Genomic DNA, 25,810 nt, shown 5'->3' on the forward strand with positions numbered 1-25,810 from the left:
TATAGTCGATAAATAATTAAGTGCTCAGTGATGGACTTGCCTTAGGAGTTGGCGATAGAACTGCAGAAGAATTGTTTAATGCCTTGGCAGGCCGGCGCTGAGGGCTCTGGACGGACGCACTGCCGGTTTTCGGGGAGCTGGTGGCGCCGGTCGGACGCTGCAGGCCGAGGCTGCCGACCTCTGGGGTTGGGCTGGCGGCGCCGGACGGCCAGCGGGCGCCGCGGGCCGGCGAGGCCGCCGACTGCGGCCGGTGCCGCGGCCGGCAGCCCGCGCGCCGCTCGCCGGTCGGTGGAGGCTCGGCGGGCCGCCAGTCTCTCGACACCGGCGCTCCGCAGCTCGAGTCCGGGGAGGCCGGCCGCCGCCGCACGGCCGCCGGCACCGGGTGGCCGTCCAGCGCCGACCCGGGGCGCTGGCCGTCCGGCGCCGGGGACTGCCGGGTGTCAGCAGCGCGCGGCGGCTGAGCCACCGGCGCCGCGCCGTCCCCAGCCACACTCTCAGCCACGTCCGACCAGCCGCAGCTCTCCGAGTCCGAGTCGCGGCCGCCGGAACCCGATGACCAGCTATCTGAATCAATATCGGACTCGTCACCATCCGAGGATGAGTGAAGGTGTCTACTGGGAGGTGCCGCCGGCGACTGATGCGCCTCCACCGTCTCCGAAGGCTGAAGAAGTCCACGAGGAGGCGATGCGGCGGAAAGAGTCGAGACGCTCCCAGGCGCAGATGGAGGCGAGGAGGTCGGCAGAGGCGACCGTCGCCGCGACGACCGCAATGACGGCGGTGAAAGCGGAGGCGCCCGTTGCCCGTCGGGCGGCTTCGGCGGCGGTGAAGTTGGCAGTGGTGCAGCCGTTGTTGGTTTCGTTTGAGACGTCGATCGTCTCAGAATCGAATGCGGTGAACGAGGCGACGTCGATGGCACAGTAGTTTTTGTTGTGTGTGATGCTGATATGGGTAGCGGAGGTGGGGATGATATTGTTGCTTTGGTTTTCGGAGGCGATGCTACTGTCGTGGCTGCCGCCGATGCTGGCGGTCGCAGTGGCGGTCGCGGATGTGGCTGTGGTTGTAATGATTGTGATCGCGAGGCTGTTGGTGCTGGTGGTGATGGCGGGGGAGGTGAGTGCGGTGGTGACAGTGACGCTAGTGGTGACAGCGATGGTGAGCCCAGCTGTGTTCTGGTCGCTATCGCTGACGCTGGCGGCGGCGTCGCCGGCTGTGGACGCAGCGGTCGCGCCGGCCGCCGGTCGCGGTGTCGTCTCTGCCGTGACGGCGCCGCTGGCGATGACGGCTGCGGCGGCGTCGGAGGCCGTGGCGATGGCGGCGATGACGCTAACAGAAGCGTGTGTGAAGTCGATGAGGGTGACGGTGGCGGTGATGATGTTGATCTTGGTGTAGCGAGTGACGTCCGTGACGGTGCTTTCGGACGCGTTGGTTGTGGTACTGTCACTGGTGCTGGCTGTGCTGTGGGAGATTTTGCAGTTGAAGGTGATGATGATGGGTGTGCTGGTGCATGTAGCGATGACGAGGGTGCAAGTGTCTGTTTTGATAAGTGTGGAGTAGGTGATATGGCGGTTGGTTTTGCTAATGGTGTTGGTGTTGTGTTATGTGGTGGCGAGTATATCGACGGTGGTGACGGGTGCCTCAGAGACGCCGATGGCTTCGGAGACAAATCTGGGGAGAACGACAGCGCCCGCGGAGACTGAGCTAGCAGCGGCGGCGGCCGGGTCGGCGGCGTCTGCAGCGAGGCCGACGGCGGAGAGCCGGGCGGGGACGGGGTAGACGACACCGAGGCAGACTGAGCCGCGCGCGGAGTCCCATCACCTGGCTGCGGCAGGTCCTGTGGAAACACACAAGCCTAGCATTACTTTCACAAATTACAGTATCCAATTTATCGAACATCGCAAGCTATTACACAGCATGGGGTGGACGAGCAATCCCTTCAAGAGGATCGAGAAGTTATCAAAATGTGAGCACTGAATAGTCTCATTCACGTCGTATAACCTCAACCTTCCCAAGCCACGTAGATTCGTTTAGACATGAGTACACTGCATTTTTGTCACTGACCCAGATGGCTTTGACGTCTACAGTGGATGGCAGCTCGACGCTATCTTCATCGTCGTCGGCGAGCGGCGGGACCAGCGGCCAGCTGAGGGGCGATCCGTAGCGCAGGGGCGCATCACCGGACATAGCAGGCGCGCCGTCTGCGCGACACATAAAGACAAGTCAAAAGATGCCATATGATACTGTGATGATACACTTCAGTTACAGCAGGCAAGGGCACTGAACATATCCCAATGTTCTGCTGTATTTTCTCGATCTTCCCCAGCATATTTCAGAAAAGCTGAAGCAAAGTCTGCAAGAGTCATCAAACAGCAGTTAGGGAAACACAAAATGTTATGAAATTCTTATGCCAATCTATAATAGCCCAGCAAGGAGAGTTGAAGTCCTTCTGAGTTATGGGTTATGACTCACTCTTGAAGAATGTAGATGACAATACTTTATTACAATAAAAAACACACACACATAAAGCTACTGAAGATCCCAATGCCCAGTATTGCCAATATTCTATGGAAATGTGTTGCTATCCATCAGGGTAAAGTTTTTTTTAAATCTAAAACTCATCTTAAATAACAAAAAAAAAGGTAACTGGAAAAGACTTTTTCATTACTCATCTTATCAATTAGCATTATGTTGGCTTATGGTTTAATCTGGTTCATAACACAGATATTAGGTACCTAGGTAAGAATCCATTTTATACAAAAATGTTCTGCATTGGTAAATATATGTGTTAACTTTTAGCTAAGTCAGACATTTCCCCTTCAGACCCTGGCTGACTTATCATCAACATTATTTGATTAACTTACTTCCTGCTAGGATAATAGAGTGAGGGCAGAATAATGCAGCACATAGCACATAAATATTGAACTAGGTACTGAGGGCTTCAGTCTCTGACATCAAAGACAGCAGCATCAATGCCTAGGTACTTGTTCCAACAACTTCAGTGTCAGAACTGGTAGGCGAGCCTAGGAAGGGTATCGTGATTTATGTACATGCATCAGCTCAGAGGATGGGATAAAACTATTTAAATCAAAGTTTGTGCAGCCAAAAGTGAGTTGTAAAATGATTATTTCTGCTATAGGATCTTGAGCTACCTTTCATGTCAAAATTCTTCACACATATTCTCAACACTAAATTACTGTGAAGTGAACATCACTTATTTATAGTAGAGCATGCATCATAAAAGAATGCACAAATGATACACTTCTTTTCAAATAGTCAAGAAAAGACCCTTTCCACAGTTGTCTTGGGGTACCTACCTATTCACCTTTTGTTTGAACTTGATTTAAGCTGGTCGGCAGTCCCAATTATCAAAATATTTCAAAGATACTGTAGTACACTTGCAACGGCACTTGCCGGAGTTGATTGCAGCTTGTGACATGTTAACTATAACAAACCTGACCAGCTTTCCTATTTTCCTAGTATTTCAGTTTTTCCTAAATTTTCCTAGCTTACCTACCTATCTCCACTGAACCCTGGGCCAATGACTCAAGCCAAAGCAAAATGACTACAGAATAATGTTGTCTGGTCTCAAACTCTAGTAATGTTATCATTTCAACCTGCCAGATCACACATAACATATGAAACAATGACGGTACTGTTGTCTGTTGAAGAATATCTAAAAACTTAGCATCTTTTGTCATAGGTACGGATTAGCGCGAAGTAAAACCGAAATTCAATCCCAATTCCCAAGGGCGCCAAAATCGAGATGTACTTACCCAGCAAGCCCTGCAACAGTACTGTAGTAAACCACGATTCGGGGTCGAAATCACTTGAAAATTAGTAACTTGTGCAAAAATATTCAACAAAGATCCATCCTAACGGCTTGTGTGTATTACGCACATTACCATTTGTAATTGACGAACGGTGCGCCATATTTCGTCGCAGGCAATATAAAAGCCTACGTTCGTCAATTTGGCAGCAGCTTGATATTTAAAAACCCTCAGGCATCCGGACGCAGCTAAATGCTTCCCATATGTTCCCAATGCTTCCCAAATCTTAGGAAAAGTTCTTTGTTCCAGAAATCGTCGCAATAGACTCTTAAGGGCCCTAACATGATAAAAGATCAAACAAAAGATCGAGGCTGGTCGAGGCCGCTGTCACAATGGCAGCAGATAACCTCCGTCAGAATATTATACGAATCTCATATCATCTCATTTATCCCAATATTTACCACTTCCAGCCCATCAAAATTAATTTATGGGGCTGGCGACAGCTGCCTACAGTCGTGTAAGACATAGACACATCCAAGACCCTCAAAACAGGCACAACATTCGTGGCAATGTGTCCGTAACTTGATGACTCCCTCCGTGCGGGTCATGCACCGCCGACCAGGGCCGCCGACTAACATCTGAACCTTACCAGAACATGCTGTCGTTTCGCGTTGGCGCACTAAGGTCCTAGTGACACATGATTTCAAGCGTCACGGCGATTTCGGTTCACGCTGAGCCACTAGCCGATTGCTGTAAAATACCGGTTAGTGTCACTAGTCACTACCTTCAAGTTGGCACTTGGCCGCCTAGTCTAACTAGCTTCCTAGTGCGAGTAGTGCGCCATCTCGAACCGGCCCGTGGGCTATGGGCACCGCTGTGTAATGGCCGGTCATGTCACGGTGAGCTGACCCTGGATCAAGCGTGGCGTACGAAAACATTTTCCTGGAGATACTCAAGACGCACGCAAATCGCATTATCTATAGCGAACGAACATGGCTTATCGACGCTTTATCGAGCTTTGGGCATAGTTAGCGGTGACCTGGCCCAGATTCAGGTCACCAAGCAGCTCGGGATATGGACCAAGAACCTTCTGCGCTGCCCGCTGGAGAAAAAAAGCCGGAAAAGCACAAAGGCAGATAGAGGAAGTAAGATCACAGGAGTGGCAAAATCACCACGACGGATTCTGCGCTAAGTTGGCACGCACCAGCCAACAAGGAAGCATGGCGAAAACTTATTGCAAAGCAGCATCCCATCTCCTTGTCAAAAGTGCACCGGTATTTGGCTACAGCTGATTCTGAAACTGAGCACACAGCCGAAACATGACAGGAGCACAGCGACAGAAGTGGCTGAACTTCGGGCGAGCTCGCCTGAACGGGTCCATCCAGGACTAGTTAGAGGCGGGTACTTTCTCAGACAAATTTCCGCTCGAGCCATAATGCTTCTCGACGAACTGCCAAAACGGCCACGTAGACGTGCCGGTTTCAGCCACAGGGACTGAGAAGCAGCACACCTACCAAGATGATGGACTGGGTCATAACGAGCTTCCGCAGCCTGTCAGACCTCTATTCCTACACCGTACTGATGCGATAAATCAACATCAGCATCTGGTGGACTGGGGTGCTAGTTTACCCTAAAAGCTCCACAGCAAAATCATCACCACCAGCCTGACTAGCATCGCATAACGGTACTTGCTAGCTGCATCCTGACTGCTTTGAGCTATCCTACATGGGATCGTAACGCGATTTGAAAGAAATCTGCATGAAAAGTTGACGAGAAAACGTTATCTCCCGAATTATTCATACTACCATTACCATCACAAAACGCCAGATTAAAAAAACAATCTATGTTATAACGTATGGCAGCAAGGCATTCGAAGTGATGGCATCGGTGATTTCACAGACGAACTTCTCGAACACGTCGGCTCATTGGGCGTCGAGCCGCTGGAGGACGTGTGTCACGAACGGGTCCTGAACGCCCCGCAGCTCGTCCATGAGTCGCGCGACCGCCTTCTGGCGCTGTTCCGGCTCCAGGTCGTCAGCGGCCAGCGCGTCGTACTTGGCCAGGAAGGAGTCGATCGCGTCCCCCGTCTCCGTCTGCGCGACAGAGGGGAGTCAGCACCGCCGGCATATACAGAAGCTTAACATCTGCACACCAGATAAACGCATTGTGCTGGTGTTTTGACTGTTTCGCAGGTAAGCAGTAGCGGCCGAACACCTTCAATTAAGGGGGGGGGGGGGGCACTGCCGACTTTTGGTCCCATTCTTTCCATGCAACGCCCATAGGGCTAATGTTAAAATGCCAAAATCAAACGGGGGCACGGTGCCCCGGTGCCCTCCCCGGTCCGCCGCCTATGCAGGTAAGGAGATTTAGACGGCCATCTACGTGCTACCGAAATTAAGGTCAGAGTACCTCCTTCAAACATTTAAATTTTAACGGGAAACATTTAATAGAACAGCACGATATAGTTGTGAAGCTTCTAAGGAGACAATATCGCAGACATATCGCAGCTTTAAATCCCAATGTCTCGGGAAAGCGCGGCCTTTACCTGGCTGGACTCGGTGCGGGAGAACTTTGTCGGTCGGTCACAGTAGCAGTCCTCCAGCTCGGCCGCTCGACGCCGCGACTCCTGCAGCAGCACACCACCCAATCAGTATACTATACGTTTAGAACCATAGATTTAACAGAAGTAGGGCACGGAAAGGTGAAAGCTGATCGAAGAAACCCTGTACTCGCACCTCTGTTGAAGGCAGCTTTGAGAGCGACGCGTCAATGTGTTTATGTATACTTTGATGCATGAATGAAAGAAAATGTGCGGCGTCTACCAAGAGTGGCTGATAGCGATGAGGCTCACCTGCAGGACGGACTCCGGGAAGTGGGCCAGCTCGGCCACGTGGATGCCGAAGCTCTTGTCGCAGACTCCCGGCTGGACGTCGTACAGGAAGGTGAGCCGGCCGCCGCTCGTCAGCGCCGTCACGTGCAGGTTGCTGGCCGCCGGCAGCTGCTCGGCCAGCGCCGCCAGCTCGTGGAAGTGCGTGGCGAACAACGTGTAGGCGCCCAACTCGTTAGCGATGTACCTGTCGGCGCACATGCCGATCGTTTTGAATGCTGGCAGACCAATTATGGCAAAATGTCATTCATTTTGACGCCAGTACACGAACGGCTTGACCGTGTTCCACTAACCATAAATAAGAATGTCGAGTACGTTAAAAATACGTTTTCAACGCATTTATGTACGATGAATTTGACAGCGACAGCCGTCACTGAGATCCGATCAAAAACACCTAACTGGCCCTAGACGACTATTGAAAAAATGAATAAAAATGGGACGTAACGGAAAACAATAACAATTTAAAATTGCATCAAAGAACACCGTTGTGCATGAGTACTCACTCTGAGATGGCCCAAGCCAGTCCGAAGCCGTCATAGGTCGAGGTGCCGCGGCCCAGCTCATCGATCACAACCAACGAGTCCTTGGTAGCTGCCTGTGATCACAGCACAACAAATGGTCACTGGTCAATTATAGCCACCAGCATAGCATACCAGGATGGTCGCTGAGTGTCATCACAAAACATGGTGGTCACTTGCAATCGCCATGACATATCAGTAGCTTCATGACTACTACACGATACAGCACATCAGGGTGGCCATGGGACGTCATAACATCAAGCGTGGTCACTGCACGTAACCATAACACACCAGAATAGCTGATAAACGACTGTAATCACGGCACGAATTCCGTCAATAAGCTCCAGTAGCTTCAGTTTCGTGTGCGATATCACACGAACCGTCAGCCGAACCACGTCGGCACGTCTATCCTGGTGGAGGCACACTGTCTCACCCTGAGGATAGCGGCCGTCTCGAGCATCTCGGCCATGAACGTGGAGACGCCCCTGGCCTGGCAGTCACCGGCGCCGACTCGCGCCATCAGAGCGTCCACGGGCCGCAGCTGGGCAGCCTGTTCGCAGAGGTCACGGTTCAGCCAGCATAGCACCGTGCAGACCTCGCCCTCGCCCGTCAGCAACATATACAGTCAGTGTTCCAAATTTTGTCAATTTGGGCGGGAAACGACATCCAAATGAAAATCATTTTTCATTATCAACTCAAACTTTTCAAGACCATTTTCCTCCCACAATTCCAACAAAAAACAAAAATTTGTGTGGGTGGTCGTTTTACATACCTACTACATCCTACCAATTATAGTGTAATAGAAATGTATACTTAATTTGAGCCTTTCCCACTCTTTTTGGGCCTTGCCTGACCGTTAATTTTCCACTCTCATCCATGTTTTGGAGGTCAATATTCCCCTTGACACCCAAGCCAAAATATAATTTTGGAGCTGTTTCCATCCTTCTCAATAAAACAGCGTCCCACCAGCCAGATCACCAAAGCCCCAGCGAGTGGGCAGACTGTGAGGTAAACTCTCACCTCGCACGGTACGAAGGAGCCGATCTGGGCCATCACCACGGCCACTGCCACCGAGCGGATGTAGGTGGACTTTCCGCCCATGTTCGGACCCGTGATCACCTTGAAGGTCGACACGCCTGTGGAATAAATATTATTGTCGTAGATTAATTGTGATGCGATAGATTTGTATCATACTTCATGAAAGGTTTTTAAGAGTTATCTTATTTCAACGGCATTGGCAGGGGACGTAACATATTAATTACTCATCAATAAGATCGAGCCACAGCATGTTGCATTCAAGCACATGTATGCAGATTTTAACAACCGTAGCACCTCTCACCTCTTTCGAACTCCACGTTGTTTGGAATGTAGGCGATGCCATCCTGCATCTCCACGCAGGGGTGGCGCAGCTGGACGAAGCGCGTGGCGGCCGGCTGGTCGGCGGGCACCAGGCGCGGCCGGACGTACGGGGTGGGAGCCGAGAGACCGGCCACCGCCAGCGCCGACAGCACGTCCAGCTGGGCGGTCAGAGAGCCCAGCGACAACATCGGCTCCGTGTAACCCGCTGCGGCGGGCCGGGGCAGGTCAGACAACGGACCGGAGCGGTAGGATAGCTGGTCGACCGTGATCAGTGCTGCCCAGAGCGTGACGGGGTGGAGGACAGGTCGTGTGCGAGACTGAGCATGAAACCGTCCCAAGTCAGCAGCTCGATATCTGATAGCACCGCCGTGCCCCAGAAAATCAGCACTTGTTAGAAAACGAGGGATGATTTGCGAAGTTAAAAAGGAGAAGGCAATTTAGCTAATAGTATCAGTAGTACATCATAGGTAGATGTTACTCGCCTGCTTCACCGGCCTATTGGCATCCGTATACGGTGATAGGTAATGGGCAGAACTCACTACGTTAGAACGTGTGGGTTTTTGCCACACATTGTTTTTAAACATACGGGTTTTTGCTAGCCATTCGAGAACGTATGGGGTTTTGACACGCATCCAAAAGTCTAGTTTACCAAGTCAATTTTTTTTTTAATTTTCTCAAAAATTTTCAAATGCATAAAAATGACACATATAACTTACATCACCTACGTGGTTAAGGTGATGTAGTTTTTGGATACCTTAATGGTCCCCAGACTATGCATGGAGCCCAAACACAAAAACCGCTCCCCTGAAAATTTTAGATTTTTCAAAAAACACGACGTACGGGGTTTTGATTTTGGACGGCACTATACTACAAAACACCCTGACCCAGAGACGCTCGAAACAAAATTGAAAGCTGCTGACCTCAGGAATTAGTCTGGAGGCTATAACTACCGCACTCACCGGCAATTTTGACGATCTCCTGAATGACGGTGCGCTGCTGCTCCCCATACGCCGCACGCGCGCGGAGGTACTCATCACTGGCGTTCTCCAGCGGACCCGAGCGAAACTTGACTCCGTTCTTGTTTGTCTCGACGGTGTGGTAGAGTTTGTTGTTTCGCAGCAATTTCTCATCCTGGAAAAAATTACACCGGTTCTGACGAGGGAAAAAAGGGACAAAGCCGCAGTCGAAGTAGAACACGGACACACGGAAACACATCATGACACACGAAAAAATACATAGGGCAGCCACACCGGAACATATGCACACAAAGGCATGCGGGAGCATAAAACACCCAACGGACAACGGATACCCATCCAAATCAGGACAGGTAAACCGCCGCACCCGTCGCCGGTCAGTCAGCTCTAATTAGTCTCACCTTCTTCAGGACTCGGAAGAAGAATCCGGTCTGCGGCGTGGACTCGAGCTTGATGCCTTTGTGCGGCTCGAGGCCGAGATCCCCGGCGACCCGGCGCAGCTGCTTCTCCACCAGAACCTCCAGCTCGTTCAGCTTCTGACGCAGCTCTGTCCGACAGAAGGAACTATCTGAAAACCTGGAATACAGCTGCCTGAGACCGGAGATTGTGTTTCCCACTCGGGACCCAACGACAAAGCCACTCTCGTGCAGTTTCGTCGAATGGGGGATAAACATCGTCAGGTTGTACAACCAATGCAAATGCAGTCGCAGATGATTGGTCATTTCCGGATTGATGGTCAGCTGAGAATTATTACCTATCGTGCATTCCGGACAAAATGTCCTGCATTATTACCCTGCAGCTCGTCGTCGAACTCTGGGCGCACGACGTAGTCGCCGTCGTCGGTCCTGTCCAGGTCCACCGTGGTCTCCACCATCTCCACGAATTTGGCAAACTCCTGCGGCGGCCCAGACCGGCAGCCCGTGAGACATTGCCGCCCGAGATCGGTCAATTGCGGCCACAGGTTCACAGGCACAGCACAGGGCGGAAGGGAGGTGGCGCCTACAAATGTGGGATATTCATTTCTGAAGGCAGCCTTTCCCTACTTGTGGGTGGCATTTACCGATAAACAGCCTCTTTGTGGGAAAGGGGTCGGCGAAAAGTCCGCTACACTACATAATCCAGCATCTGCTTAACTAGCTGCTCCTAAGTCGCGGAATTGCCTGGTAAAATTATATCCTCAGAGGACTTACCTGGTGGGTCGTGCGCAGCGGCTCCACAAAAGTGGCCTTCACCACCGCTGCGTGGGGCCCACAGTACGCCTCGAGTCGCTCCAGCAGCGCCGGCATACTCCTCACGGCCTGGTACACCCTGAAACACATCAGCGGTGGGACTGAAGGCAGTCCCAGCCGGACTACTGACAAAAGAAACCAAACCAACCTTCGGTTATTAGTTTGACAGATCACACACCATTATTCAATCAGACGCTGGTCCACAACGCACCGTGAACATCCTACTCCCTTCAGAGGCCGCCTACCGTCCGGTTCCCGCTCCTCTACACACACACCCAGTCTGACCTCCCTGCGCTAGGCGTCAGGGATTTACCTGCAGCAGTCCTGCAGTCCGGCCTTGCCGCGCTGCAGCCGACGCACGAGTCGCTGCAGGTCAGGCAAGCGGCGCAGGTGGTCGTCCCGCAGAGCCTGCCGCAGCTCTGTATCTTCGGTGAACATTTCCACCAGGTCCAGGCGCTCCTCTGGCAAACAAGCAGCAGGTAATAATGCATACAATTTACAAACATGCATGAACACACGTCACCATCCTTGCAAATTACCATATCAATAACCTATTTTTGTTGCTGAGGAAACACGCCATAAATATGACCGTGAAGGCATACACGGATCACAAGTTATGTGCTCAAATATTGCTAATATCAGAGACACTAATAGTGAAAAATGTAATAAGTCTTTTGTAAAAACCTTCTCCTCAAACCCAATCATCTTGTGGATACTGCTGACTGGGCGTTTGTCGCTCAGCCAGCGTGGCGCGCCGGCCGCGGCGGTAGATACCCACCTATCTGCCGGTGGTCGACCAGCGGCTGTTTGATCCACTGGGACAGCAGACGCGAGCCCTGCGAGGTCCGGCACTGGTCCAGGAGGCCCAGCAGGCTGTGGGTTGGCGAGCTGTCCTGTCGGCGAAAGCAAACCCCACAATCAGACACAAACAAATCTCGCACTCAGGCAAACTCGAAGGTCCAGATGACGCAATTCCTAGATCACAATATGAATGCTCATCAATTACCATTAAATCTGAGATACACATCGAGTAAGCGATACGATATCTCCAGCGCTTCTCCACCCAACCGAGTACGAGTGTGTCCATTTATGCAGCCGTGCGTGTGTCCGAGGGTGTCTGTGCTTATTTCTGTCTCTGTCTGTCTCTCTCTTTGTCTCTATGTGTATCAAGTCCGTCTCTGCCTCTGTTTTTGAGGTGCTCACTTGTGGGGTCGGCAGCAGGTTGAACGCCTCGATAGCGGCTGTGTCCAGACGCATGTACTGCCGTAGGTCAAACGTGCTGAGACTGAACTGCGACATGCTGCCCTCGTCGGACATCAGCTGAGGAATACAGACAGAGAACAGAGGTCAGTCAGCACACGGACCACAGACGAAGCGACAGATCTGTCCTGAGACGGACCATAGACGCTGCAAGAGACTGTCACCAACAGAGCTGTAATCAGAAGGGCCACGGACGCAAGCTATTGGATGACAGATTTGTCCTTTACAACACATTCCACTGACACAGAAGTTTGCTGAAGACTTTGATGCAATTCACATAATCGGGGATGGCGCTATCGCCGGCCTTACCCGCAGGTATTTGATGAGCGCTGCGGTGGCGGCCATGGCGTGGGTTCGGCCCGCCTCCGGCAGCAGTGAGGCGTCCGGCTGCATGCCGCCCGTGAAGCGCAGCAGACGGCTCAGGTCGCGGAGTGCGTCCGGAGCCGAGAAGTCGCCGCGAGCCACCTCGGTGACCAGCACGCCGGCCCGCTGCATCACCTGATGAGGGACACCGGACATGGGCTGAGAGTCGCTCCGTATATCGGACAGATGACAGCGATCGGACGGCACTCTATTCGAAAACAAAGGTCTCACTATATTGATGGTAAGATCTAATCCAGCAAATGTCAAGAATTATGCAACTGAGAACAGCTTGTCATAGCTACACAGGAAAAACATCTCTTTCGCGCTAATGGTCGCACTGGTAATTCTGCTAGTTCGCTAAAATGACAATGCCGATGAGTATTCTACCACATATTTTCATGCCTGACTGCTTGAGTGGTACGAGCGTCGCTCATGCACGTCAGGCGTCTTACCTGGCCGATGGCGCTGGCGGCCGGGTCGCCGGCGGCCACCAGACACTCGGTGGGCGCCAGCTGGACGACCAGCGTCTCCAGGTTGGGCAGGAAGCCGCTGTCGGCGAACTCGGCCACCTGCAGGCGGCGCACACAGCCGTCCCCGAACGCGGCGCCCACCACCTGCCAGAGCACGGCCAGAGGCGTCACAGTACGCCGCATACGTCTACAGGCAGGAGTAGAAGGGGTAACACTGACGAGCGATTACTGAAAGGCTGCTCGGTTTGGAGTCGATGAAAAGACTTTACAAGTCCCTATCCAGAACGTCAAGGATTGTTTCCCGGTATGAAGTGCTCCGGTGAATGGTGATATTGTCAGGCTAGGGAGTGCCCAGTGTTCACTGACCGTTGAGTTATCCTGTTGAGTCGTTTTGATCGCGAGCACTCCGCCACTCTCTTGCACACCAGACGAGCCAAACAGCAGCTCTTCAAACTGGGCCAGGTTCCCCGGCGAGGCCTGGTGAGTCAAGAGCGATAGGTAAGGGACGGCCACCGAGCCGAATGGCTACCGATGACCACCATAGAACTCAGAGAAGCGAAACAGTCGTGCAAGGCTTTTTGAATCTGAGTTGGAAAGGAAACTACGCGTTTTAAATTGACTTTGCTCACGCAAAACTCGCAAACAGCATAATCTTTCCGATCGAATGCCCGATGTAGTTGATAAATAGAGCGAGGTGAGTCGAGGTGAATCTGAGAGCAGTGTGAATTCGTCACTTCGACATACACATAGAGATATCAAATACGTCGGTTCCAACTCGCCCGGTATGGAAGTCTACAGTTGGAAGGGAAGGACAGCAGCACACACTGGGCTCAGTGGAGAGCACCGGCGAGTCTCTGATCAGTGCCGGCAGCCGGCGGACCGGGACGCGCTGGCGGCCGGCAGTGGCCCGGCCGACCGGGACGCGCTGGGCGGCCCGTCTGACCGCTCTGACCTGGGCCTCCAGTCTCCAGTCGGCGCTGTTTCGGCTGGAGGCGCCCACACAGCCATACACCTCCACTCGATACCGCAGCACCAGCAGCAGCTCCTTGACGAAATTCTCAAAGTTGAGCTTGCTCAGCGTCACGTAATCCAGTGTTTTCTCGCCTGAAACACGGTAGGGATGTAAAAGGATGTAGGGCTAAAAAAAAAACGGAAACGAAAACCAGTCATACGGATGCTTCAGCACTATGACGCTATCGAAAACCCTTTACAGAAATGTTCGCTCAGCAGAAAACACCTGGGGAGCAGACTGGGAACTGACCCTCGCGGAACTGGCGGATGACCGAGGTGGTCTTGAAGACGCGCTGGGCGGCCACCTGGGCGTCTGCGCCGTGCACCGTGTAGAAGGCGCCGCGGTCAAACACGCGGATCGTGGTGGCCGGCTTCTGCGGACAGAGCGGCGCACAGACCGGCGGCGGCCCGTCAGGCGCCCGCAGCGACCATGCACTCTCAGACAACTCGGCAAAGAGAGAAACGCCTTCAAACGAGCCGCGAACGACGTTAAACCACGACGTCTCGGTAAGAGCTATGCTGTCAGTTGACAAGAAACGCTCTAAAATTAAAAAAAAAGAATATCTTAGCTTAGGACTTGCCTAGAAACTGCACCCATTAATGCCAAATTCTACATATCTGTGACAGCCAACATCACCTCGTTCGTAGAAGTGCACAACTTCGATGCTTACCTCCGGCAGTTTGTTGAAGTACGACTGAAACGCTCCTTCCTGAGACACATCTGTAAATATTGAGTAGGAATTAAAATACAAACGCACACACCCGCATTCGGGAAGCATCGAGGAGCAGTCCATTGAACGCAACGCATGACCGGTATAAGACAAGACTACAAGCCGCCGACCGCTAATCAATGATACTAAGTTGTTTTGAACATTGTCACATTAATATTCAGAAGAAGATAAGCCATTAAATAACCAAAACAACAGAAAAAGAAGCTGCCTCGGAATGGATTACCTATACCTGAAAATATTTTTCATAGTTTCTGGAAAGAAGAACTTAATCAAAGATGAGTCTTATATGACACTACTTATGTGGACTAAATAGAGTATGCCTCTCGAGTGAGATAAGGAGCGTACTCGAAAAAGCAGCATCTCACTTATAGTATTTTTGACAATTATAGCACATACTACGAGTTCTACGCAAGGGTTTTTGTCTTTAACGCTACCTGTTATTTCTTGTTGAATGGGTTGAAGTTCCATTTCACCTGCTTTTTGAGCGCTCACAAATTCCAAAACAGATAAGCCTGGAATAGAGGAAAACTTTCAGTGTGTACATCCTTAAAAAAAAAACATACAAAATGAGTGCAGCTTTTGTTTGTTTGTTGGGGGTTAGGGGCGCGCCGACTGCGAGGTCATTGCAGCTTTTGTTTGCAATCAAACCTTTTGCCAGATCCTACTCGGATACCTATAGTAGGTGAGAATGACAGGCGCGGAGCTGAACCACACCGAAATAACAAACAGACATAAGGTGTCGAACATTGCAAGTGGACAATTATCACATGGTGCCATATGCAGTAAGCATTTCAAAGGTCCTTAGATCACGGTGAAGCAGAGGAGATGCAAAACTCCACAGCCTCCTGGTGCCCTTCGCCCCGAACGACACCGACCAAGACAGCGACCGACATGAGACTGGAGAGAATGAGAGACATAAGACTATTTGTGCCATTTTAAGATTTCAACTGCTTTACTTCAAGAAAATCTAGGTCCTGATTATCTTGACAAACAGGTCATTGATCTGACCCGAAAGTTCAGCCAATGATCTAAGATCTCAAAATCACTTAGCATTTGCTTCCTCTTGTCACGAACAATACGCTCGTTTTTTTCCGCGAGGCTCTAGCTCGATCAAGGGTCGAGCGTTTGGGACTTGGGAGGGGGTCCGACCGCACCGTGGTCCACCGTCCGACAGAGGTTCCTCCGCCCGTCTCCCGTACATGACCGCCGCAGTGAAAACGCAGGAACTTGTGGCAATGACCACGCTAGTGATCCGTCACCTTCGCAGTCGCACATGTAATCAAAATGAACAGCGCTAAGCGCTCTCCCAGATGTGTGGTGGTTGCGTAGACGTCCGTCCGCGCATTTCGCGTTCGTTTTATTACAGGGTGTCCCAAAAATAATGTCACACCTTTCCAGCGTCCATTGCATGCAAATAATTGCACTGAGAGTTGCGCTTTTCTTACATGTGTATCCACCTTCCCCTGATACAGGCAGGCATACGGTCCGGCACGCCAGACATCAGCTTGTCCAGCTTCTGTGAACTGATCTTGGACCAGGCAGATCGGATTTTTCTGGTCAGCGTGCCTTCGGATATTCCTAGCGCCACTTTGTTCACCTCTTCCAGGACGATCGCCTTCAGATTTTCTATCGGCGACAGGTCGGGGGCGGGGCTACTCCCCGGCCATTTGTCCTTCTCCCAGAATGCCGGGAAGTGCCATCGACATCACTCCTGCCTGGTTCTAGCTCGATGAGCTGGGTGCCGTCCTGTTGAAAGATGGCCCTGGACATGTTAAGCACGAGTTTTCGACTGGAGACGTGGCTTGATGGGCTTCAGCTTCAGAGACAACCTCAGGTACCGATGGTCGCGTGACAACCAGCACCAAATCGCGCGGCGACTCACGCCCAGTGCCCCGGCAACCTGGCCGTGGGTCATGCCGCCGGCAACCATGCCGACTACCCGGCTGCGAATCGATTTGCTCTGCTGCTTTGCCATCCTGGACACCTGGTACGCGCGCCGGGTACTGTCCCGGAAATGACCTCCGTACACCCCTTGACCGGTCACTGTCACAACATTCGAAGGTCACGTGACTTGAATATAACAAATATGGTTTGGGAACCAGTACCCAGTACCGGCGAAATTATATTGAAATTGCGCCGTAGCAGGCAGCATCAAGGTTGTGGGAGGGTGTGACATTAATTTTGGGACACCCTGTAGCAAGCTTCGGGTGGGAGCTCTCCAGGCACATACGCCCTGATTCGTCATTGCACGCGTGCACGCCTGGGATGTGCCTTGCACACCTGCTACCTATTTGTAATGCACGCCTGAGTAAGGCTAGCAGAGGCCCCGATTACCCGGAATCTCGTTAAAGCCTGCTACGTTTTGCAGTCTGGCATTTTGCTTGATTTCACGTGCTTTAACCCTCGCCGGCCGAGGGGGGGGGGCGGGTGCCGCCCCCCCCATAGGGTTTTTCGCGATAGCTCCGAGCACGCTGGCGATAGAGAGCTGAAACTTGGCATACCTGACCTTTGATCCAAGCCGCATCTTTTGACACCAACCGCATTTTTGGGTCAGGTCAGGTCACTGACCTATGACGTCATAAGTGAACCTCTGCACGGTCTTCAGATGTCGCAACTTCGCAACGCCCTCACTGCCAGAGGAAATGTCACAGGGAAATGAAACTTGCAGGATCTAGTATCCATTATGAGTCGCACAACTTGTATATCTCGGATTTTTCCTAAAGGTCATATGAGGTCAGGTCATTTTCGTGACCTCACCATTATAAGTCAATGGGGAAAAATGAAAACTGCTATTCTGGCGCCGGGAACGATCTCCAACTATCTCAAGCACACAGAATCGTGATTTGATGCACTCCTTGCAAGGTTAGATGCGTCACTTTTGCAATGTTGACCTTGCGTGACGTCATTTATGACGTCATCAAGGTCATATTAGTTTTTCGTCAATAACTCTTGAGCAAATTGAGCTAGCGAGTCGAGAAAGCCACCAATGGACTCAGGAAGACCTGCCGAATCGAATGATATGCGCCATGACCTCTGTCGACCAACTTCGTGACCTGGGGGTGCTGACCTGACCTTGACCTGAGGTCAACACCCCAAGTTGACCTGACCCGGACAAAAAGTATATCATTCGACGCGCCTGAGCGAGGCGAACACGATGCTGCCAAAATCGCGGCTCTGCGGCCGTTTTTTGCGAAATTATTCACCAAAAACTGAACCGTACCCTGGGGCACTTGACCTGACCTCAGAGGTCACCGGTTGACCTAGGACCTTAAAATCGGGTACCAATCTCTGCGTCTCGTAACGGCGCACACGCTCGTTTTTTCCGCGACGCGCTAGCTCCACCAGGGGCGAAACGGCGAGGGGGGGGTCGTACCCGCCCCCCCCCCCCTCGGCCGGAGCGTATGTAGAAAACCAATAGGTCCGGCGAGGGTTAACCGGCACCCTGGTGGGGTCCGTTTATAACAAGGCCTGGTGTGTGTGTGTGGGGGGGGGGCTATTTTTGCCCCCCTCGTTTCTCCCAAACTACTGGACGGATTCGCAAAATTCAAATGGCGTTCGATAGTCCTCTCAAACCGGTCTAAGTAAATCTAGTTTCATGGACCTCGGGGTCACTGATGACATCACAGGTCAGGACGAAGCTGAAATGTTTCACCGTCCACGGGTCTTCTATGGAATGCGCTATAACATCGAGTAAAATGTATTTTATCGAAAATCATCGATAGAGCGCCAGTTGCCTAGTACACATGTTGCTAACAGAGGTCACTGATACCAGGTCAGGTCACCAAGGGTCAGCACATGAAGCCAATGTTGCTAAGTCTATGCGATGCATGTTTATGGCCAATTTCTCATTTCCAACTCAATGGTGTTGGCTAGACGACCATCAGGAACGGTTTAGGTTACTTTCTGGTGGATGTCATTTCAATGTCAAGTCAAAAGAGGCAAATTTCAAAATTAGTATTTTTGGCATAAAATGGGTATCGATCCGATGCAGCTTGTCACGGGAAGTCTAACGGTGGTCTTTGTTTTGCGCTACGTGGTCTAGAATTGCTAAAATTTATGCCCGGGAGGGTCCAGAAAGCTTGGTGACGATCGGATGATGATGGTGGTGGACGCCTCGGCGACGAGGGCCATTTGACGCCCATTGGTGACAATCGGCGCAGTGGTATTGGAGATATATCGAAAAGTCTGGAGGGGTGGGGGCAAAAAATAGCCCAACCCCCCCCCCCCACTAGGGCGCGGGTTAACCGGCGCCGTGCTGGGGGGGGGGGGGCGTTTTTACCCTAAGGTTTTTTGCGAATATCTCAAAAACGGCGGCACGCAGCGCCGCCGTTTTTGGTACATCTGTTCATTTATCTTTTCCGCACATGTTGTGAAAAGTTCAGACCCAGGTCGTTCAAGGTCAGGTCACCAGGTGACAGGTCACCAGCAGTTTTTTTTTTACTATAACTCTTGCTAGAGGCGTGTTACAGCAATGAAAACATGTCAGATGTGTTCAGCTCAACGATACGGATCGACTGATATGCAACATGACCCATTCCGGTCAGGTCATGACCTTGACCTGAGGTCACATTTTCAAAATGACCTTTCAAAGTCAATATACAGTTCATTCAACTCATCTCGACGAGAGAAACAGGATGCTGGCAACATTAATATCGTGGCTCTCTTAAGTCAAAAGCTATTACCTAAAAACATATTTCGTGAAAATGGTTATTCTAGTCTTTGCCCTCTGTAGGCTAAACCGTTGACCTGAGGTCAAATCTGAGAACAATAACCAGAAAAGTCCGTAAAAGGGCTATCGAATGCGCTTTCTGTGGCGCTGTAGCTCTATTGGTTCCCGAGTTGGCCGTTGGCAGCTTCCAAAAATGTTGAAATGGACTAGATTTGACATTTGATGACCTCTGGTCACCTGACCTTTGACGTGGCCTAAAAAACGATCGAAAGGTTTCAGTCATTTTTTACGCTCTTTAGATTGCCGCTTACCGTGTGTCGCTACGTAGCCCAGGGGCCGAGTTAGAGGGGGGCAGGCGCGCACACAGGATTTTTGAATGGGAGAGGCACGCCTTGCAAACTCGACCCCCTCCCATGCCGAAGGCCCCCCTCCCCCCCCCAAAAACGGTCTACGGGGTTATATTTCGGTTGGCTTGAAGCTTGAGCTTTTGTCAATGCATGGTTAAACAAGAATTTCGGTATCAGCTTAATTTTCAAAATAGTTGATTTTTTTACGCTGGCATGTTTTATTCAAATGCGACTCAGAGTCGGTACATATCCCTAATCATCTTAGTTATTACCAAAAACATTCAATTAGTAAGCATTTTTGCAAGTCCCTCAGAAATTAACCCCGGGCAGTGACCAACTGCCGGCCGGCCGCCCGGCTCCGGTTAGCTAGGAGCAGGGCTCGGTCACCGTTTCTCCCGGATGTGAAGGAACGGGAGCAGCACTCCTTTTTCACGTATAATCGCATATTTACTTAGGCACATCGACAAGAAATGTCATTATATCTGATACAATGTGAGATCACAGACCAGAGATCCAGCTTATAGCTTACATTCAATGTTTAACCGATGAACGATGAATCAAATCAACAGCACTATGTACGATGTACGTGAGACAAGTACCCAGAATTTCGCCCAAGAGGGGGTCACCTGCTGGTCACCTGACCCCGGGCCCGCAAGTCACCCGGGGGCCGGGGTCAGCCCAGGCAGGGACGTATCCAGGACCTTTCGATGGGAGGGGGGCACGATGGGTCAGTGTCCCAAATTTGAGATTTGGCTTGGGTGTCGAGAGGGGAAAATTATCAACCAAAAAGGGGGGAAGAGTGGGGAACTGCTGGTTGGATTAGATTCAAAAAGGGTGAGAAAGGACCAATAACATGGATTTTCATTCTAGGGTGCAAAGTGTATGATGTAAAACGGAGCATACACACAACCATGCCTCTTCGACGTAAAAATTCTAGGTTTTCTTGGTTGGGAGTGGAAAATTGTTCTTAAAAATTGGTGGTGAGGGTGGAAAATGAATTGTATTTGGATGTCGTTTCCCACCCAAATGGACAAATTTTGGGACACTGCGATGGGTCCGGTCCCACTGGCAGACGGCCCCTTTAAAACGGTCTTTGCCCTGAGAAAATGTGGAAAATTGGCAAGTAAAACATCATTTATGCCCGAAGAGTGTCCTAATGTGCATGCTATTTTCAGGCAAGCGAAGCAAGCGAGCTCCTCAGAGTCACCGGTGTGTGGCGAGCTCAGAGGTGCCTTGAAAGGCCGTCAGATCGCTGGTGTTGGGTCCTCACAGGCGTCGTTTTGTGGTCTTAGGGACAGTGGTGGAGCCATCATTGGCATGTGTGTGGCCCTGCAAAGTGGCCTGAACGTGGAAAGTGGCGCTTCATAGGCCAGCAAGGACACTCAAAGGCTGGTAAGAGGCCCTCAGAGGCGCCGGTGTGGGGACTCTCAGAGAGAATCGCCGACGCGCTGGTATGGTCCCTTGGATGTGGCGTGAGGGGCCTTGCAGGTGCCGTTGTGGGGGCTTTTAGAAACACTGGTGTGGGCCGTGGGGCTATCACAGACGGGTGTGACTGTGGAGCCATTGCAGCTGATCCCTCATTGGCTGTTACTAGGGCCCTCAGGGGCCGGCAATGTCTCAGAAACCGGCATTAAGCCTTTAAGGAGATGAGTGTATCTACATAGGAGCCCATAACGTGCTCTCACAAGCCCTGTGGTGTTCTTCCGAGTCGAAGCGCGGCCAGCGCGGACCCTCTGTCACCAATTGGCGCCGCAGGGCCCCTCGGGTTCGAAGGAACCCTAAACCCGAGGACGGGCACGTACCTCCTCGCTCCCTGGCTATGCCACTGAATCCAAGTGATCAGTGACCCTTCAGGTAATCAGGGGCCTCTTAGATGACCAGGGGCTTTTAATTGATCAGGGGCCAGGGTAAACAGGGACCCCTAAAATAACCAGGGCCCCCTCTGTAAACGGGGGCCAATCCGGTAACTGCAGGAGTCCCTCAGTTAACCAGGGGCCGGCAAGGGCTCTCAGGTCAGTTTTTGACAAGGCCGTTATTGACTTCAGGTGCGAGCCCTTTGCCACCAGCTGGGGGCCCTTTCAAGCCTTTTGAGGGCCGTTCAACATCACTTGAGCTCATTTTGAGGCCTTCTAAGGGCCCTTTGAGCAGCCGAGGGGCCTCTGAGGCCTTCTGAGGGCCTCTTGACATCAGCTGAGGTCTGTTGGACTCCAGCTGAGGACCGTTGGACTCCAGCTGAGGACCGTTTGGGGCCTTCTGATGACCATTAGACGCCAAACGAGGGCCCTCTGAGACCAGCTGGGGGCCCTCTGATACCAGCTAAGGGCCCTTTAAGTTTGACGCCAGCTCAGGGCCCTCTGACATCAGCTGGGAGCCCTCTGACGCCCTGAGCTAGCTCAGGCCCCTTTGACGCCCTTTAAGGCCTTCTGAGGTCCGTTTGACTCCAGTTGAGGGCCCTTTGAGGCCATCTGAGGGCTCTTTGAGGCCTTCTAAGGGCCATTTGGGGCTTTTTGAGGGCCGGTTGACGCCAGCTGAGGACCATTGGGCTCCAGCTGAGGACTGTTTGAGGCCTTCTGATGGCCATTTGGCGCCAGCCGAGGGCCCTCTGGGCTCTGACACCAGCTGGGGGCCCTCTGGCTCCAGCTAAGGACCCTTTTAGGCATTCGGAGGGCCGTTTGACGAGAGCTTAGGGCCCTCTGACATCAGCTGGGGTCTGGGGGGCCCTCTGATGCCAGCACAGGGCCCTTTGACAGACTTTAAGGCCTTCTGAGGTCTGTTTGACATTAGCTGAGGGCCCTTTGAGACCATCTGAGGGCCCTTTAAGGCCACGTGAGGGCCCTTTGAGGTCATATGAGGGCCCGTTGAGGCCATATGAGGGCCCTTTGAGGCCTTTTGAGGGCCATTGAAATTTCACCACGATCACCCTGGCTGCACTACTGCGCATTTTATGGACTCACATTTGCCTGCTGGGGTACGAGATACCCCCTCTCTTCAATCATTATTTCAGCTCATTTTTACACGGTCTTAGGCGGTCTAAAGATTAGGGGCCCAGTTAAGGCGGTCTTTGACCGCCTCAACTGGGCCCCTAATCCTTCGAGTTGGGCCCCACAACTCGAAAGGGGGTCACAGGCCCATGTGCCCCCTCCCCTTGTGTGCGCCCTTGGACGTGGTTGTGAAACTCCCCCAGCACAACATGGAAAACTCAGGCCACCAGCACGGCGCGGGTTAAGCCTTGCACCACATTAAGAGTTTAACAAATGTGATAACTCTATCCACCTGGTATCCACAGCTAAAAGCTATCATATTGATGGTAAATCTATTTAAATATTTCCACTTGCGATGGAAAACCAAGATCAAGTAAATTTTGCGTGAAACACAATGACAAAAGACACAGGAGCAATATCTTGCAAAACTGACAAAACATACAAAAAACATGTGATGAAAATGTGAAGTGTAGCCAGGCCTTAACAGTCTGGTCAGACATCAACATATAATACAAGAAAAGTTCTGAAGTGCAGGGCAGAGCAAGAGGCCGAGGGCGGAGGTCAGGCAGCTTAGAGGGCGCCGGGGTGGCATCTGAGATTCCAGAAGCGGCGGAACACCTTCAATTAAAGGGACCCTCCCACCTTAACATTAGTTTTGAGTTGAGATAGCCAAGTTTGCGGCCAGGCTCAGAAACCACCATTTATCCTGGTCGCAACCCCCGCAGCTTTATGGTGTTCAAGAAATTTCTCCCATTTACTTGCAGGGTGGGACCAGCGTGGTCCCTATCTCTTAACCATTACGGGAATCTGATGACGTCATCAGGCTTTCGAACGTCCGTTAAATGTTTGACTAAAACGTTTTGTAGCACGCGGTGGTATATGCTGCTTTGCGCGCAACAAATGCCGCACTTTCAAATAAAGTCGCTAGGAACAGCGGAGATCCCAAAAAGTAAACAAAAGTAAAAGTCTAATATCTTGAAAACCGGTGAATATTTTTCGATGAAATTTGGTAGATATTTGTTTTTGCTCTTTCTGAACCGAGCGACATCACTTTCATGCCAATTCATTAACTTTTTTGAAGGTGGGAGGGTCCCTTTAAGGGGGGGTACTGCCGACTTTTGGTCCCATTCTTTCCATGCAACGCCTTAAGGGCTTATTCAAATTGTAATGTTAAAATGCCAAAATCAAAGGGGGGCACATGCCCCCGGTGATGTGAGATTCCGCAATTTCCTTACTGCACCATGAAAGATCCATATTGCACATTTTCATGTGATATTTTTGAGCATATCGGATCAACGTCGTAGGTACCAACTATCAATAAGGAAGCAAAAATTAAGCGCAACTCAATACCCACCCCACGCGTGCACCTACTTACAAATCAAAACATACCGCCCATACCGCCAAAAACAACTTTTAGCATTCTCCAATAGAAATAGTATTATTTGCAAAGTGTGTCGTCATCAAAGCCTTGTCCTCTGAATTGCAACTTAAAATCATTTGCTGCTAAAAGTTCATACAAAATTTCATTTCTTATAGAATGTAAATTGAAAAATGAATTTTATCTCTAAAAAGATATAATTTTGCTAATATGAGATCATTTTGTTACAAAAGTATCTATCACATTCGTAAGCCAGTGACGTCATTTATAGCTGGATTCGGTAAATTTCTATATACTTCATTTGACTGCGCTGTTTTTGTCACATTTTGTTGTTGCCCGACGGGTGTGTGTTGCAAGGTTGCAAGCAGAGTATATAGAACACCTTGCAAGTGTACTGTGGTGCTTTTATATGCCTTGTGGTGCTTAGGTTAGGGAATTTACCAAATATTTGCTGGAAGTGTGGGACGGCTACCCCTCAACCTACGCGCCCTAATCCATCCAGAATAAAAGTGGGAAGTGGGAATACTCAGCAACTAACTGTAATGTGGATTACAAACCTATATTTCTATCCATCCATTACTAATGTGTGAGATTTGCTAAACATCATCATGTAAGTGTAATGATAAAGTGGAATATTCAATCTCAAATTCCATGGTATGCCATTGGGGCCTGGGGGTGACAATGCATGTATGTGTTTTGCAGGTTTTGATTACTGAGTGCGGTTTCCTGAAGGACACCCAATTGTACTGATCTATTTGTGCATATGCTTCCCTGTTGTTTGCTTGGCCTGTTCCAACTTCCATGCCTCCCTGGGCCACCTGTATGTTATCTTAGGATCTAGCTTTATCAGTTGGGCAAACTAGACTTTTGGAATCAAAATATGGAGGCATCAATAATTTGATTCTGGTGGGAGGAGCCATGACCAAATATGGGCATGGAATCAATTTTTTGATTCATTTGGGCACACTGTTGACTTCAAATGTATCGTTACGGTTGAAAAAAGGCCCATGACGGTGAGATTTTTCTTTAAAAAGGTAGAAAAATGTGGTAGGTTTGCAAAAAGTGTTACCTCAAAACTAAGAAATTGTCCCTTTGGCCTTGTGAATGGGAAAAAGACAGAGGCACTGTCCATCACGTAAAAGCTGTTTTGAGGAAATCACACTGTATGTTATTTTTGTATCATGAATCGCATATTAAACAATCAGTATTTGTGTAAAATGGCAAAATGAAATTTTCAAACCCCTAATTATCATTGTTGTAGTGCTTTTATATTTATTATATGGTTTTTACCTGTTGCTTCAGTTTTTGTATTCTTGACATTTAAAAATTGTGAATTGTTATCAAATGTAGTGAAGGTAAAGTACAACAATGCAATAGGTATCTGTTGTGGTGCTGAGGATACCACTAAATGAGAATAATAGCAAGATAACTGCTGTATTCTTGCAAGTCATTGTTGCCTATCTGTTAACATTACCTGTGAATCAAAATAATGATTAGCCAGCTGATGGGGAATCAATATTATGATTATCTGTGTAAAGTGAATCAATTCCTTGATTGCCTTTCACTACTTATAGAATTCAAATTGTTATGATAGGAGCAATATTATTTTGCTTAGGAGATACTTCCAGCATTTCTGTTCAAGATCAGGCATGCTCCTTCTTGAAACACTCTCCTATTTTTATGTGTTTGGTAAGTTAGAAATGGTCTGCATTTATGCCCAAATATGGTCATAAGGAATCAATCTTTTGATGCCTCCATATTTTGATTCCAAAGGTCTAGTTTGCCCAACTGTTATAGTTCATGTTGTCATAGAAATTTGATGGTAGTTATTTTGAGTCTTGTTTTGCTAATGCTTGGGTACCTAATACA

At 50.4% G+C, this 25,810-nt stretch overlaps 2 protein-coding genes across 3 annotated transcripts; both read right to left on the reverse strand.

Moving 5' to 3' along the window:
- Positions 1 to 611: 611 nt before the first annotated feature.
- LOC122393636 (proline-rich receptor-like protein kinase PERK10) lies at positions 612 to 3,862 on the reverse strand. The gene is made up of 4 exons (XM_043389852.1): positions 3,771 to 3,862; positions 2,059 to 2,195; positions 1,200 to 1,831; positions 612 to 1,134 (listed from the first exon to the last, which is right to left on the reverse strand). Exons 2-4 carry the CDS (start codon positions 2,179 to 2,181, stop codon positions 612 to 614), a joined length of 1,278 nt encoding a protein of 425 aa, XP_043245787.1. The 5' UTR covers positions 2,182 to 2,195; positions 3,771 to 3,862.
- Positions 3,863 to 5,592: 1,730 nt separating this feature from the next.
- Positions 5,593 to 23,938, reverse strand: LOC122393638 (DNA mismatch repair protein Msh2-like). 2 transcript variants are annotated; one of them, XM_043389855.1, is made up of 22 exons: positions 23,918 to 23,938; positions 15,001 to 15,078; positions 14,507 to 14,556; positions 14,086 to 14,209; positions 13,777 to 13,928; positions 13,191 to 13,301; positions 12,807 to 12,968; positions 12,301 to 12,489; positions 11,935 to 12,051; positions 11,510 to 11,624; positions 11,045 to 11,192; positions 10,693 to 10,810; positions 10,295 to 10,397; positions 9,904 to 10,049; positions 9,488 to 9,659; positions 8,509 to 8,733; positions 8,190 to 8,305; positions 7,603 to 7,719; positions 7,155 to 7,246; positions 6,616 to 6,838; positions 6,310 to 6,390; positions 5,593 to 5,857 (listed from the first exon to the last, which is right to left on the reverse strand). In XM_043389855.1, exons 2-22 carry the CDS (start codon positions 15,032 to 15,034, stop codon positions 5,687 to 5,689), a joined length of 2,766 nt encoding a protein of 921 aa, XP_043245790.1. In that variant the 5' UTR covers positions 15,035 to 15,078; positions 23,918 to 23,938; the 3' UTR covers positions 5,593 to 5,686. The 2 variants fall into 2 exon arrangements, with proteins under 2 accessions (XP_043245790.1, XP_043245791.1); XM_043389856.1 differs by lacking the exon at positions 23,918 to 23,938 and having other exon boundaries at positions 5,617 to 5,857; positions 14,086 to 14,206; positions 15,001 to 15,076.
- Between the last annotated feature and the right edge of the window lie 1,872 nt (positions 23,939 to 25,810).

Source organism: Amphibalanus amphitrite, unplaced genomic scaffold (genome assembly GCF_019059575.1).
Source record: "Amphibalanus amphitrite isolate SeventyFive unplaced genomic scaffold, NRLGWU_Aamphi_draft 000546F_arrow, whole genome shotgun sequence".
Classification (NCBI taxonomy): Eukaryota; Metazoa; Arthropoda; class Thecostraca; order Balanomorpha; family Balanidae; genus Amphibalanus; species Amphibalanus amphitrite.